The sequence below is a fragment of the Stenella coeruleoalba genome (assembly GCF_951394435.1).
Source record: "Stenella coeruleoalba genome assembly, chromosome: X".
Lineage (NCBI taxonomy): Eukaryota > Metazoa > Chordata > Mammalia > Artiodactyla > Delphinidae > Stenella > Stenella coeruleoalba.
This window is the reverse complement of record NC_137152.1, coordinates 122,185,789-122,200,410: the sequence shown is the minus strand read 5'-3', so window position 1 is coordinate 122,200,410 and position 14,622 is coordinate 122,185,789. Positions and strand designations below refer to the sequence as shown.

The window sequence follows — 14,622 nt, the reverse complement described above, 5'->3', positions numbered from 1 at the left end:
GGAGGGTAGCGGGCTGAAGGGGGGCTGAGGGAAGGGTCCCCCAGTGAGCGGGTCAGAGGGGAGGACCGCTGGCTTCCGGGGTGGCTGGTGGGGGGCGTTCTGGAGTCGGGGTGCAGAGGGTGGGGCTGATGGCTAAGCGTGGGGGGGGCCTGAGCGGAGGGCTTCCTGCTGGTCGGGTGGGGCCGGCCTTGGGGGCCAGAGGAGAGGACGACTGGCTGCGGGGGTGGGGAGGATCGGACGGGCGGGCCCCGGGCGGGCCCCACCCCCGGGGCCGAGACCGGAGGGGAGGGCTAACGGCTGCTGCGTGTGGCGGGAGGAAGGCTGAGGCGGGGGTCGCTGGGGAGGACTCCCGGGCGCGGGTGCGGTAGGCGTTAGGGGAGCTCCCGCCGGGGCAGGGCGGGGCGTGGGGTGGGGGGGAGGACGCTCGTGGCAGTTAGGGGGCTCCGGCTCCCGGGTGGGCGGGGGCAAGACGGGTGGGCTCTGCGTCTGGGGTACGAGAAGCGAGAGCCCCTGGCGCTGAGTGTGCTCGGGGGAGGACTCCCCGGTGTGGGGAGGTGAGAGAGGCCGTCTGACCTCTACGCATGGCGGGGCGCCCGGCTTCCAGGGCCCAGAGCGGAGCGCCACCAGCTGGTGGGTGGGGGAGGGTGTATGGAGGGGATGTAGTGCGAGGGGTCGGGGAGGAGCCGCCTGGCCACGGGGGGGCGTAAGTGAAGCTGAGAGGGGGGAGGTGCTGGGGCTGCTGTGATCTGGTGGAGGCTGTTGGCCATGGCAGATGGATTTGTGGGGTCCAGGGAGGGGCTCTGGCCCACTGCATGAGGCATCGAGAGCTTCAGGTCGCCTCTGTCCGGGTGGCACAGGAATTGCAGAGGTGGGTGGGCAGGGCAAGGCCCTGGCCTCCACACAGAGTACACAGATTCTTTACGAGGGTGCTTTGCACATTCACCCGGACACGCCATACCAGAGTTGTAAAACAGTCTCCATAAATTTAGCAGTATTGCAAGTTTACATGATAAGTTTTCTCATCACGGGGGAATTTTATTTGATGGTACTAATGATAATATATCTTCAAATATTGGGAAACCCATGGATCAAAGAGAAAAAACACAGAGGGACTTAGAAAATGTTTCCAAGTGAATACTAAAAAAGCACAACTTACCAAAATTAGTGGGAGGCAGCAAAAAGCGACAGGAGGAAACTGTATTCCTCTAAATGCTTCTGTTAGAAAAGAGTCAGGACATAAAATCAGTGAGCTGACAGTCCATTGAGAGATGCTAGAAGAAGAAGAGCAAAGGAAACATAAAATGAAGTAATAAGAGAGCTAAGAGAGGAAATCAGTGATAGAAAGCAAATTATGGACACGGTGAACGAAGCCATGCGCTTCTTTCAAAAGAGCAAGGAAACCGAGCAAGTCCTAGAACGATGAATCACGGAAACATAGAAAGAACGCTGATCCCCAATATGAGGAATGAAAGAGGGCCAACGTTACGGATCAGATGTACATTAACAAAGAGGATGTAGGGGAATATTATGGGACATTATGGAAATGTTTATGCTAACAAATTGGAAGACTTGAAAAATTCCTTGGGAAAAAGGCAGCTTCCTAAAACTGAGGCCAGAAATGTAGAAAAGGTGACGAGCCTTCTGTCTTTTTTAAAAAAATTATTTTATTTTACTTTATTATTGTTTCTTGAGTCGTACGCAACAAGTGCTCTTTTGTTATTATTTTTAAATTTTATTTTTACTTTGGGCTGCGTTGGGTCTTTGTTGCTGCGCGCGGGCTTTCTCTAGGTGCAGCGAGCGGGGGCTACTCTTCGTTGCGGTGCGCAGGCCTCTCATTACGGTGGCTTCTCTTGTTGCAGAGCACGGGCTCCAGGCATGTGGGCTTCAGAGGTTGTGTCACGTGGACTCAGTAGTTGTGGCTCGTGCGCTCTAGAGCGCTGGGTCAGTGGTTGCGGCGCGTGGGGTTAGTTGCTCCGCGGCTTGTGGGATCTTCCCGGACCAGGGATCGAACCTGTGTGTCCTGCACTGGCAGGTGGATTCTTAACCACTGCGCCACCAGGGAAGTCCCTAGCCTTCTGTCTTGTAAATAAATGTAATTTATAAAAAAAGTTTCCTAAAGTCAAACAAACCAAACAGGGCAGGGAGGTGCTCCAGGCTGCTGCTGTGAGGGGCACTAGGGTGGGCTGTGTGGCACAAACATGATTCTCTCCTCTTTGCACCCACAGGCCGATTCCCACACTTCAACAGCCTGTGCACACCTGTTTGATCGCTTCCCCCCACCCTCAGGTCCTCGAAGATGGCGATGGCTCTGGCGGTATTGCGGGACTGGTGCAGGTCGATGGGCGTGAACGCTCAGCGATCTCTGCTCATCCTGGGAATCCCAGATGACTGCAAAGACCAGGAATTCCAGGAGGCTGTGCAGGCTGCCCTGCGTTCCCTGGGCAGGTACCGAGTGCTGGGCAAGGTCTACAGAAAGGAGCTGGGGTCGAGTGTTGCCCTGGTCGAGTTTGCTGAGTGTTTAAATCGAAGCTTGCTCCCCCGCCAAATACCAGGCAAGGGAGGGCCCTGGACTGTGGTCTGCCTGCCCCAGGCCCCTGATGCTGATTCACAGGATAGACCCAGTTGCCCTGCGCAGCCCCAGGGACAAGCAGTGGTTGGCAGGGCGGGTGAGGCAGGAACTGCAGGGGAGGAGGAAGCTGCAGGGGAGGCGGGAATCGCAGGTATGGAGGGAGACACAGGTGAGGAGGAAGCCTTAGGTGAGGAGGGAGCTGAAGATGAGGAAGGAGCTGCAGGTCTGGAAGGAGTTGAGGGTCAAGCAGGAGCTGAAGGTGAGGAGGGAGCTGCAGGTGAGGAGGGAGGTGCAGGTGAGGAGGGAGCTGAAGGTGAGGAGGGAGCTGCAGGTGAGGTGGGAGCTTCAGGTGAGGAGGGAGCTGAAGGTGAGGAAGGAGCTGCAGGTGAGGAGGGAGCTGCAGGTGAGGCAGGAGATGCAGGTGAGGAGGGAGCTGCAGGTGAGGAGGGAGCTGCAGGTGAGGCAGGAGATACAGGTGAGGAGGGAGCCTCAGGTGAGGCAGGAGCTGCAGGTGGGGAAAGATCTGATGGTCAAGCAGGAGCTGAAGGTGAAGCAGGAGTGTCAGATGAGGAAGGAGCTGCAGGTGACGACGGAACCTCAGGTGAGGCAGGAGCTGCAGGTGAGGAAGGAGCTGCAGGTAAAGCAGGAGCTGAAGGTGAAGCAGGAGCTGAGTCAGATGAGGAAGGAGCTGCAGATGAGGAAGGAGCTGAAGGTGAGGAAGGAGCTGCAGGTGCGGAAGGAGCTGAGGGTCAAGCAGGAGCTGCAGGTGAAGCAGGAGCTGCAGGTGAGGAAGGAGCTGAAGGTGAGGAAGGAGCTGCAGGGCTGGAAGGAGCTGAGGGTGAAGCAGGAGCTGAGGGTGAAGCAGGAGCTGAAGGTGAAGCAGGAGCTGAGTCAGATGAGGAAGGAGCTGCAGGTGAGGAGGGAGATGAAGGTGAGGAGGGAGCTGAAGGTGAGGAGGGAGCTGCAGGTGAGGAGGGAGCTGCAGGTGAGGAAGGAGCTGCAGGGCTGGAAGGAGCTGAGGGTGAAGCAGGAGCTGAGGGTCCAGCAGGAGCTGAAGGTGAAGCAGGAGCTGAGTCAGATGAGGAAGGAGCTGCAGGTTACAGAAATGTTGCAGGCGTGGCAGGACTTCTGAGTATGGCAGGACCCACGGGCGGGGCAATGGCTGCGCCTGAGGAAGCAGTTGTGACAGCGGCAGGCGCCATGGGTGAGGCAGGGCCCGGGACCCAGCAGTGGAGGCAGGCCTCGCAGCCCGTGCTGGACAGCATGGGCTACCAGGAGCTGGGAACCTTCTCTGGGCTGGAAGAGCCGGGCCACGGGGAAGGGTCCTCTGAGAGCTGGCTGGAGCAGGCCAGCCACACGCTGCACCTGTGGCGCCACGTGTCTGAGAGGGAGAGGAGGAGGAGGCTGGTGGAGAGCTTGCGCGGCCCCGCGCTGGACCTCCTGCGCGGCCTCCTGGCGGAAGATCCCGAGCTGGCTGCCCAGGACTGCCTGGCCGCGCTGGTGCAGGTGTTTGGGAACAAGGACCCCCGGGGGAGTGCTCGGCTGAAGTTCGTGACCTGTGCCCAGCGGCCCCAGGAGACTCTCTCTGCGTACGTGATGCGCCTGGAAGGCCTGCTGCAGTCGGCCCTGGAGAAGGGGGCCATCCACCCGGCCATGGCGGACCAGGCGCGCGCCCGGCAGGTGCTGACGCGGGCCCGGCTGAACGACACGCTCCGGGACACGCTGAGGAGGAGGCGGCTGATGAGGAGGCCTCCCGGCTTTGCGGGGATGCTGCGGCTCATCCAGAAGACCGAGGCCTGGGACGCCGACCCGGCTAGCAGGGAGCACTTCCCAGGGCAGGAAGAGGCCCGTGTGGACGTTGCAGTCCTGGCAGCAGCCGCCCAGGCCGCCCCGGCCCATGAGGCCATCACCGCAGGCACCACTGCACATGGTGAAGATACCACCGCCCAGGCCGCCCGTTCCAAGGAAGGGAGCGCCGAGGACCACCCGGCACGTGAGGAGGCCAGTGCGGCAGTTGCCGGCACTGCCAAGGCTGGCGAGGCGGCCCCTGAAGACCATGGTGCCGCCAGGGCAGCCCCTGAAGACCATGGTGCCGCCAGGGCAGCCCCTGGCCCTGGGGAGACCAGCAAGGCGTCCACGGCCACTCAGGAAGATGGAAGTGCTGCCGCCCCTGCGGGCCTAGGTCAGGCAGGACCCTCAGATGCCCCCGGGGTCCCCATGCCTGGCCGGATGGGCAGTGCTTCCCCGGTGGCCCCAGGAGGTCCTGGCTGGGAGCCACAGGGCCTCGCCCAGGCAGAAGGCCAGGAGGCCGAGGAGACCCCCGAGGAGGGGCTCAAGCCCATCCCAGAAGAGCCGGGAAATGAGGACGGGGCTGCAGAGATGAGCCCCCCGGGGTCCACCTCGGGCCACTAGGCTCAGCAGGCCGTGGGGCTGCCAGGCTTGCAGGCAGGGGGAGGCCAGGCCTGGCAGCCTACTGGCCCCATATTAGGGGCCACTCCAGGTGCCTGGGCCTCCCTCCTGAGAGGGGACCCCTATTCATCATCCCCTGGGGCAGGTTGCTCCCTGTACTGGCAAGCCCAAATGTGTCCCTGTAGGCCCCAGAGGGACCCAGGTGTCAAGGAAACCCCCAGCCCCCGCTCCCCTCCCCCCAACACACACACCCTAGCCATCGTCCCCTCGCAGAGCCCTGAGGTGCGCCACGAGCCAGCCAAGGCTCTGGTCTCTGTGGGCCAGTGTCGTGAGCTCAACGTGTGCTTTCTGGGCATAGATTCAGGCCCAGCGCTGCTTCTTGTTGTGGAAATGTGCATGTGTTCTCCTCTGAGCAGTTCCCCCAACCCCTGCACGGCGTGGAGACCCCGAGCCCAGTCCCAGGAGCCGGCGGGAAGGACGGGATGGACGAGGTCACAGCCAGCACCCACCCCAGGACCTGGGATCCCACCTGGGACCTTGGGAAGGAAGACCTTGACCGGGGCTGCAGGAGGTCTGCGGGAGGCCCCCCAGGGCTTGTGTTCTGCTGGGCCACCCCGTTGTTCCTCGGGACTCCACGTCCCCGGCTCGGTGGCGTGCGCCCTGCTGTGGGACTGTCCTGTGCCCGCCATAGGGCAGGGCCAGGCCCCGGGCATGTGGGCCTGAAATGGAGGGTCTGCCCTGGGGGGAGCGGGCATGGCCGGCGCCCATCCTCCTGGCGAGAGGCCACCCGCGGGGCCCTCAGGAAGGGAGACTGGGGGGGGATGGAGGGCCGCCGGGTGGGGTGTAGCGGAGGCACCTTTTTGAGGACCTTGGGTGAGGCCGGGACCCGTGAGCTCCGGTGGCCGTTAGAAGTTCCTCTGTGTGTTGTTACGCCCTGTGTTCAATGGTTTCAGTCAATGTTTCTGTTTAATAAATTTCCCTGAACGTTTCATCTGAGTCTGGCCTCTGCTGTGGGCAATGGAGGGAAAGGGCTGCTGCGGGTGGGGGCGGGGGTCCAGAGTCCGATTCCTGCTCAACACCCATGGGACACCTCTCCAGGGAGAGGGTAAGGTAGGCACTTTGCAGCCCCAGACATTGTGAGGGTTTTTCTTCCAGTTCATAGGTGAATCGTAAAGTTTTAGCGACCTTGACCGTGGGCCGCGTCTCGGGCGATGCTCGTGCTTGAAATCATGGGTGCTGTGCACGGCCCGGAAGGCCAGGGGACACACAGGAGGACTTCTGACCTCGTGGGTCACACGTGGGTCCGTGCACGTCTGCCTGGCCCGGGGGCTCCGGGACCAGAAGGCCGTGGCCGGTTTGCACGAGCGCTCGGCCTGTGGCTCTGCACCCGTGCACGAGTGTCTTCGTGCCCCCTGCGATGACGGGCGTGAAGCAGGAGGCTGACATGCTGACGGGCCTGCCCTTTAGGATGTCACTTCCTGGCTGGGCTGTGCTGTCACCCCCGAGCAACCGGAGCACTTCTGTGAGGGGCTGAGCGGGAGTGTGAGCCCAGGGTGCTGCCGGCCGCGCTGCACTGTCCCGTTTACGTGGCGGAGGGGCACGCCGCGCTCCGCATGGCTGCGGACGAGAAGGGCCCCGCCGCGGGCAGGGCGCCCGGCTTCGGCGAGGCGCCTCTTCCTCCCGACACAGCGGCTCCGGCCCTCGGCTCAGGGAGCTGCACCCCCCAGTCCCTCGCCCTGGACCAGCCCGTGCCCGCGGGGCACCCCGACCTCAGGCTGCTGCCTGGAGAAGCCGCTTTCCAGGATTTGACGGAAGAGCCTTTGTTGAAAAGGCCTCGCACCGCCTGCGAGGCCGTGTGGGAAGGCAGCCTGCTCTTCCACCCCTTTCCCAGGAAGCTGTGGACGAACGTCCACAGCAGTCGCTTTGCATCCATTGGGTGGAATGAAGACGGAACTTGCATAGGCGTCAACAGGCCGCTGTTTCAAAAGGAGGTTTTGGACAGGGACGGCCTAGACAAGGTGTTCAAGACAGAACGTGTGGAGAGCTTCATCCGCCAGCTTAACCGCTATGGATTCAGCAAAGTGTACCAGGACATGCACACGTCCCTCTGCGTGACCAACCTGTCCACGAAGGAGCGGCCCGCCCACGTCCTGAGCGAGGTAAGGAGGGCGGGGGACGGCGGGGGAGGAGCCCTCTCCAGGGGCTGAGCCGCTGGGCCCGGGGGTGGGGGGCGGGTGCCAACCCCGGGGCCGCCTGGGACGGCGGCAGGCGTGTCGGGAGAGCTTCCTTTAAAGGTGGTACTTGGGCACCGGCGTGACGGCCGGAGCTGGCAGTGCCGCGAGCTGTGTTGGGACGTTGTTATGGGGGGACCCGAAACGTTCTCAGCACAAGGACGTCACTTCTCTCCCTCCTCCTTTTCCCTTTGGTGTGTCTGTGTGAGGTGATGCGTGTGAACTGGACCCCCTGTGGTGATCATTTCACAGCACACGCGGGCAAGGCGTCATCCTGTACTCCTGACACGTGGGCAGTGCCGCTCGTGCCTGACCCGCAGTCACAGCGGGGGACAAGAGGACACTGCTGCAACGCTGGCCCTTCCCGTCCTCCTGCTCGGGGACAGTGGCCCGCCGGGGGGAGGGGGGAGGTCTGTGTGCCCCCTTGACTCCCATAGCTCCAGAGCATCACTTGAGTGGGGGCGCAGGTCCTTTCCTGGGAAGCAGTCAGCGTCCCCGGTCTGGCCCCTGGAGGTGCTGGCCAGGGGGCGATTCGGACACTTCCTTAGAAAGCTACCGAACCTTGTTGCAGTCTCGTACCTGCAAACGCCAAGTCCCCTTTCGTGGGCCTTGTACTCATACTAAGGGGCCATTTTCAGTCATTTTCCAAGGGCGAAAGGTGATGGTGAGTGAGCGAGTCTCAGGGATGTCAAAGCTGGGGCACAGCGTCCTGCTGGGACCGGGTCCCGCTTTCTCCAAAGAGGCCCTGGGTCGGCTGGGGGAGGGCGCCCAGGGGCCCAGCCAGGCGGCTGCTGCTTGCGAGCAACTCTTTTGTGACTCGGGGTTTCCTTTTCTCTCTCAACCGCGACCTCAGTTACACTTCTACCACAGTCCCCTGTTTCAGAGACACTGCCCGCACCTCCTGGTGAGGATGAAGCCGAGAGTACACACTAAACCAGCATCCGGGCAGGTGGACAGCGAGCCGGCAGCCCCGGGGCACCTCCCGGCGCCCAGCGCCGCGGAGCCGCAGGACGGCCTCCCACCGTCTCCTGAGCACATCCAGGGGACCCCGAGCTACCCGCAACTCGACCATGCCTCCGCCCTGGCCGGGACTGACCCTGTCGCTCCGGCCCCTCCTTGGACAGCAGCTGAGCCCCCCGCGCCGGATCCCAACGTGCAGATTCTGGTCCCTCTAGTCCCTGTCCTGGCAGGGGTGGCCCAGCCAGCCGAGGTGCCCTGGCTCTGCTGCGCCTGGCCTCCCGCCCAGATGAGTCCTCCCTGGCCCGTGCCGGGCCTGGCGGCCACGCCCTCCCAACTCCTCAGCCTGCCCCCCCACCCCGCGCAGTTCCCGGGGGCCGCGCTGCTGCCTCTTGCGCACCCTGGGTGCCTGAGGTGGCCGCCAGGCCTGCCGCCTCCCTGACCTTGATCCGTCGGCCGCTGAGCCACTTCTGCCATCGCTGCGTGGGCTCCCGCTCTTTCCTGGAATACCCGGCCCCTCCAGGCAGGCCCACAGAGGACCCTGACCAGGCAGACCCTGCAGACACACGGAGGTGGTAACACGGCCAGAACCTTGCAGGGCAGTAAAGAGCACGGGGACATGAGAGCGATGTTCCACCCAACACGTGTCTGGCGCCTCCGTCCTGGGCGTGGCTGAGCAGTTGAGTCCCCTCAGCAGGAAACGATGACAGGTGACAGCCCACCCCCGGCACAGTGCGGGCACCTAGCAGACACCTGGAGAAGCCCCTCAGACGCCCTGTGTCCACCCACTAGAAAGACCCTTGAAGGGCTGGACAAGCACAAGGAAGGCCCTGGCACCCGCGGCTTCACAGTTGCGGGGGCATCGTGTCCAGCAGGGTCTCGATTTGACAGATGAGAAGAGCTCAGGCCTCCCCTGGTCAGAGGCCTGAAAAGAGCCCTTACTGTCCTGAGACGCACAGGTGTGGAGGTGACGGTCCCTGGCAGGGGCCTGCGGGTGTTCAGTTTGGGGGTGCTCTCTGGTGTCTGGACAGCAGGATTGAGGTTTGCTTTTCACTGCGGGTCCTGCGTCTGGAGACATTTTCCTGGTTCTCTTTTCCTTGCCTTTCGAGCTAAACACTTCAAGGGCGCCATGCTCCACCACCGTCTGGGCGCTGGGGTGTCGCGCTTATACCGCGAGTCCTTGTGGTCAGCGCCCAGTGATGTGTACAGAGCACTGAAGGCCAGGGCGCACCCCCAGCTCACAGTTGCTGCCTCCACGTGTGGGGGATGGGCCGGGGGACCTGGCCAGGACTCTGTGGCTGTCACAGCGATAGGGCGACATCCCCTCCCAAACACTGCTAAGGAGGGGGCGGGGAGCGGGAATTGCCTGGAGTTCCAGGGGTTAGGACTCCATGCTTTCACTGCGGTGGCCCGGGTTCAATCCCTGGTCGGGGATCTAAGATCCCCCAAGCCTTGTGGGGTGGCCAGAAACACAGAAAAGAAAAAAACAGGTGGGTTGGGGGAGGAGGGGAAGTAGACCCAAGGTACCAGGAATGATCCAAGCACCAGCAGCCAGAGGAGCCCCGGGTCTGCCCGGGTGAGGGGTGGTCCCATCTGCCGCTCCCGTCTGTCACAATGCAACAGCTAGTGCACGTCAGGGGGGTCTCTTGAGCAGCCCAACAGCAGCGCCCCAAGTGAACGATGCAAAAATGGACAGAGGGGACGGAAGAAACCGGTCTACAGTAGAAGTGGGAGACTTCGGTCCCCCCTGTGATGGATTCAAATGGATCCCCCAGCTCCCACCCCAACCATTAAGTCCACCTGTTGCAGTGCTAATCCCAAGGCGCATGTATTTGGAGATAACGCCCTTGGGGAAGTCAGTAAGGTTAAATGAGGTCACAAGGGTGGGGCCCCAGTCCGACAAGAGCGGTGTCCTTTGGAAAAGAGGAAGAGACACCGAAGATCTCCCTCCCTCTCTCCCTCCCTCAGCCTCTCTTCCTCCCTCCCATCCTCCCTCTCTCTCCCTCCATTTCTCTCCCCCCCCACTCTCTCTCCCTGCCTCCCTTCTCCCCCACAACCTGTTCAGAGAAGCAGCCAAGTGAGGGACCAAGAGAAAACCAGCTGTCTGCGAGCCAGGAAGAGACGCCTTCCCTCACCTGAGACTGCACTTTCCAGCCAGTTGACGTTGGACTTCTAGCCACCAGGACTGGCACCCAGTACATTTCTGTAGTTTTAGCCACCTCCTCTGTGGGACTTGGCTATGGCAGCTCTAAGCAGACTAACACAGCCTGCTTTCATTATGGGTACAGCGACCAGACAGCACCGCAGTACGGGAATCACAGATTTGAACAGCACTGTACAAAGACTAGGTCTCATGACATGTGTAGACTATTAGCCCCAAGAACAGAGTAGACACGTGCTCGTCAAGCGTACCTAGAACGTTCTCCAGGGTACTCCACGCGTCAGGCCACACAGCATCCCTCAGTAAACTTAAGGGGATACAAACAAAAGGGCTGAAATCATACCAATTATGTTCTCTGGCCAAAATAGAGTGAAATTAGACCTCAATAACAGAAGGAAATGTGGGAAATCTGCAAAGAGAGGGAAATTGAGCCGTGCGTCCCCAAATAACCGCATTAGTCTGGGACGATGCCAAAGCCCACAGCACAGGATGAGGGGCTGAAACAGCAGACACAGATTCTCACGGTGGTTCCGACCAGGAGGCCGAGAGGGAGGGTCCAGCAGGGGTGGCTTGTACTGCGGCCGGTCTCCTTGGTTGCAGGTGGCCGTGCTCTTACCGCCCCTCACGTGGTCACCCTCTGTGCACGCACCCCCAGCCCCTGCCTTCTCTCCTTGCGTGTGCTGATCCGCTCTTCCCTCAAGGGCACCAGCCATCTTGGATTAGACCTCATCCTAATGGCCTCATTTCAACCTAAGAACCACTAACTCCAGCCACAGTGACATTCTGAGGTTCTAGGGGATTGGGGCTTCAACATGCAAATTTTGGGGGGACGCAGTTCAGTCCATAACAATAGCCCAGGGAACGTACAAGACATCACAAGGGAAACTAGAAAATACTTTGAAATGAAGAAAACACATACCAAAGGCCCCAGGACTTATGGCACGCGGCCAAAGAGGCACTTGGGACCTAAAGCTGCAAACACCCGTGTTCCAATGGAGGCGACACCTCAGATCAACCGCCTCATCTTGAACGGGGACAAGCGAGAAGACGAGGAAGGCGAGCCCAAGCATTCTGACAACAAATGTTCACGAGGAAAGAAAAACTGCGCTAACCCACGTACGCGGGGATCCCAAGACGTGCACTGGTCGGGAATCCTCACAACATGGGGGAGGGCGCACCTTTCTTACACACTCAGTAACAAGAGCTACAGCCACCGACCACTTCATTTGGCCCAGGCTTTTTACAAGCAGGTCACATCGTGGGGAAACCCACACCAATGCTTTTGCCTGGTACTGTTAGGAGGCCCATTTTACAGATGGAGAAATCGAGGCGTAGGGAGTCTCCATGATTTGATCAGCTTGTCACTAGAAGGACTCTTATTCAAGCTAAGCATCATATGCGTGCAAAGACCCATCCCCGCACTGGCCTGACCTGTCTCCCCAACAGTCAAGGGGGATTCAGCTGTCCTCCACGGGGTCCTACTACCTGACGCCTCAGGCCACATAATGGAGGAAACACAGGGAAGCCGGGCATTAGTGCCCATGAGAGCCTGACACTGGATTCTGCCCACGTGGCCTCCCCAGCCCCATCAGGTCACCATCTCTCGTGAAATGGACACGAGGGCCAGGGAGGAGGGTGAGGGTCTAGGACTGAGGGCGTGAGGATGGAGAAGGGTCCCGGACGTGGGGGTCCGAGGCACGGCCCTCTGAAGGCGGCTCCTATGCTCAGGCTTGGGCCCTGCTCTCTCCTTCCACTGCCCACTCTGCTCCCTTCTGTCCCAGCGGCGTGGTGGCCCCACGTTCTCCTGCAGGCTCACTTCCCCGGGCACACTGGCTGTCAGGCAGGCGGCAAGCCTGCATTCAAAGCACGGGGACCGCCGGGCTGGAGGACTCTCCGCATCCCCACGGGGCGTGAGTGTCTGTGCCCTTCAGGGCCCTGCGGATGCCCCTCCTCCTGGATGCTTGCTCACACGTGGCTTTACACCCTGCTGCTGTCTTGTGAATGTCACTTGGCTTCACACCCTGCATCCCGCCACCAACCCAGCCCTATCCCTGTGCCCAGCCCCAGCTCAGGGACCACGGACAGGCACAGGCCCGGGCCCCGCACTTGCTCACAAAGGCCCCTAAAGCAGCAGCCGGCGATATTTGCCACAGAGGAGGGTAGGCGAGAGCCAGGCGGGAGGTCAGCCCTTTGCCAAGGAGGCTGGAGCTCAGAGCAGACTTTAGCTGGGGCTGGGGAATGGGGGCTTCTCGGGAAACAGGGCCACGGCTGAGACAACTCACACCAGCCCCTCAGGGGGCAGGCTCAGCGCACGTAGAGAACGTCAGAGCTTCCCGCTGATGGGCAGCAGCTCCCGTGTGCCCTGCGCCGCCCTGGTCAGGACTGGCTGTGTGCCGGGGTGATGTGTGCTCGTCCAGAGTCTACTGGGGAGGGCGCTGCTGCCCCCCTGAAAAGTGCCTCCCTGAATGTCCCTGGGGCGCTCTTGGCGTGTCCCGGCCGCTGCTGCGCCGCCTGCCACGGCCGTCCCTGGGCTAGCACTGCCCCCCATCAGTCAGTTCACTGCACGAACGGGCACTAGGAATCCCTGCTTTCCCCCGGGAGTGCTTACCATTTGTGATGACAAAATCCCCTTCTTTTCCGGCAGGAGTGTCTGAGCAGGTTCCATTGGCCCTGAAATTCTCCACCTTTTCCAAGTGCCCACCTGCTATATGGCAGGTGCTTCAAATCCAGGATCCCACGTAATGTTCACGTTGTCGTACGGCGCTCAGCAGGGAGGGCTGCCTCTTTAGCCCCCGGCGCCGTCTGCACCTCCCACTGCAGTGACCTCCCAATCCCATTAGGCCCAGGAGTTGCCCCTTCCTTTCGATGCCAGGTCACAGCCCAAACCTGTGGGTCTCTGATGCCGCCGTATTTCTGCACCTGCCTGAACGCGGGGACACTGGCGGACGTTGCCTCTTAGGGGCTAGGACTTATTTCTAGTATTATTCTGATCCCAGACTCTGTCCTTCTCCCCTCTGGAAATTGCTTTCTTTTCATGACATCTCAGAGAATTTGCAGCTCCATAGGAAACGGAATAGAATACCAGTCAAAATTGCTGTTCTGTGTGTTTTACTCCTGGAGGATATATTATTCAATTTGGATGTGTGTGTGTGTGTCTGTCGGCATGGAGGGAAGGGTGGTGATTTCCCCAGCTGGGTGCAGCTCACGCAAAGCTCCCAGGATTCCAGTCACACGGCGACTCCTTTCCACTTCGGCAGCCTCTCTTCTTTCAAACCCCCTATTTTCATTCATTTCATCCCACTGAAATCTAGACCTTGCTCACAAGTGGCCAAAGTAAACTCCAGGTGACTAAAATGGTCGTTTCCATACAGTTGGTAATTGGCTCTCCCAGGGCAGGGAGAGGAGGGCCAGCCCCGGGAATACCGAGCAGGGCTTCAAAGAGCAAGACCCTCATTTCTCTGGAAATCCTTGCAGATGGCGGCTATGAAACACCTACCTCTTCACTGTGGCCCACTGCAATGCAACGAGAGCCAGCACCCCTTCCTTCCTGCCCCAGGGCGATTTCTCTCGGCTTCATCCACGACCCAGAAGGACATCTCACAGCAATGTCCCATTTCAGACTTTCCCCTGCAACCCAAGACACACCCTCTGCATGTCCGGCTGCTGCCACCACCCAGCTTCATCACCATCACCTCCCACAGAAGGAACCCCCACTTCCCAAAGGCCCGAAGTGCCCTGGCTCGGGGCACTTAACACTCCAGGGCTCGCTCCTGGAGCCCCACCGCCTCGTCCCATGTTGTCTTATTCTGTGGGACTTAGGGGACGTCTCACCACCTTCCTCATGTGACAGTGGCTCCTAGACCATCACTCTAGGTGTGGGTGTGTCCTGCTTTTCCTAGCGTTCCCGCTACTAACACAGGCCCTTCCGGAGAGCAGAGGCTCCGTGGAGGTCTGCGGAATAAACAAGCCAGTGGGCAGGGGGCTTATTGACGCAGATGAACCTTCTCCTACTTTCTTAAAATACCCGTGCAAATCCAACTCAACAGAGATAGTTCGTTTTATTTACAGAATGACAGACAAGACAGGGAAGCAAGAATTGGAACAACAATGACTCTTATTTTTCTATTTCTTCTCCCATCTATAGCACTGCTAAGTACTTCCACCTTTCCAGAGCAGTTCTGATTCCAATTCCCTGTTATCTTGTACACGGTCACAAAACGAACTGGGAGATTTCCCAACCTCTCTTACAAAACAGCAAAACTCTTGTTCTTGAACTGAATTAGTGCAAATACCTG

At 60.3% G+C, this 14,622-nt stretch overlaps 2 protein-coding genes across 2 annotated transcripts; both read left to right on the top strand.

Annotated features, from left to right (window-relative positions):
* Positions 1-3,723: 3,723 nt before the first annotated feature.
* On the top strand, positions 3,724-5,840 carry LOC307180165 (paraneoplastic antigen Ma6F-like). The gene has a single exon (XM_079910305.1). The coding sequence runs from the start codon at positions 3,728-3,730 to the stop codon at positions 4,979-4,981; it is 1,254 nt and encodes a 417-aa protein (XP_079766431.1). The 5' UTR covers positions 3,724-3,727; the 3' UTR covers positions 4,982-5,840.
* A 751-nt stretch (positions 5,841-6,591) lies between these two features.
* Positions 6,592-8,608, top strand: LOC307180685 (heat shock transcription factor, X-linked-like; the record flags this gene model as incomplete). The annotated part of the gene is made up of 2 exons (XM_079911050.1): positions 6,592-7,137; positions 8,093-8,608. 2 exons carry the CDS (start codon positions 6,592-6,594, stop codon positions 8,606-8,608), a joined length of 1,062 nt encoding a protein of 353 aa, XP_079767176.1.
* Between the last annotated feature and the right edge of the window lie 6,014 nt (positions 8,609-14,622).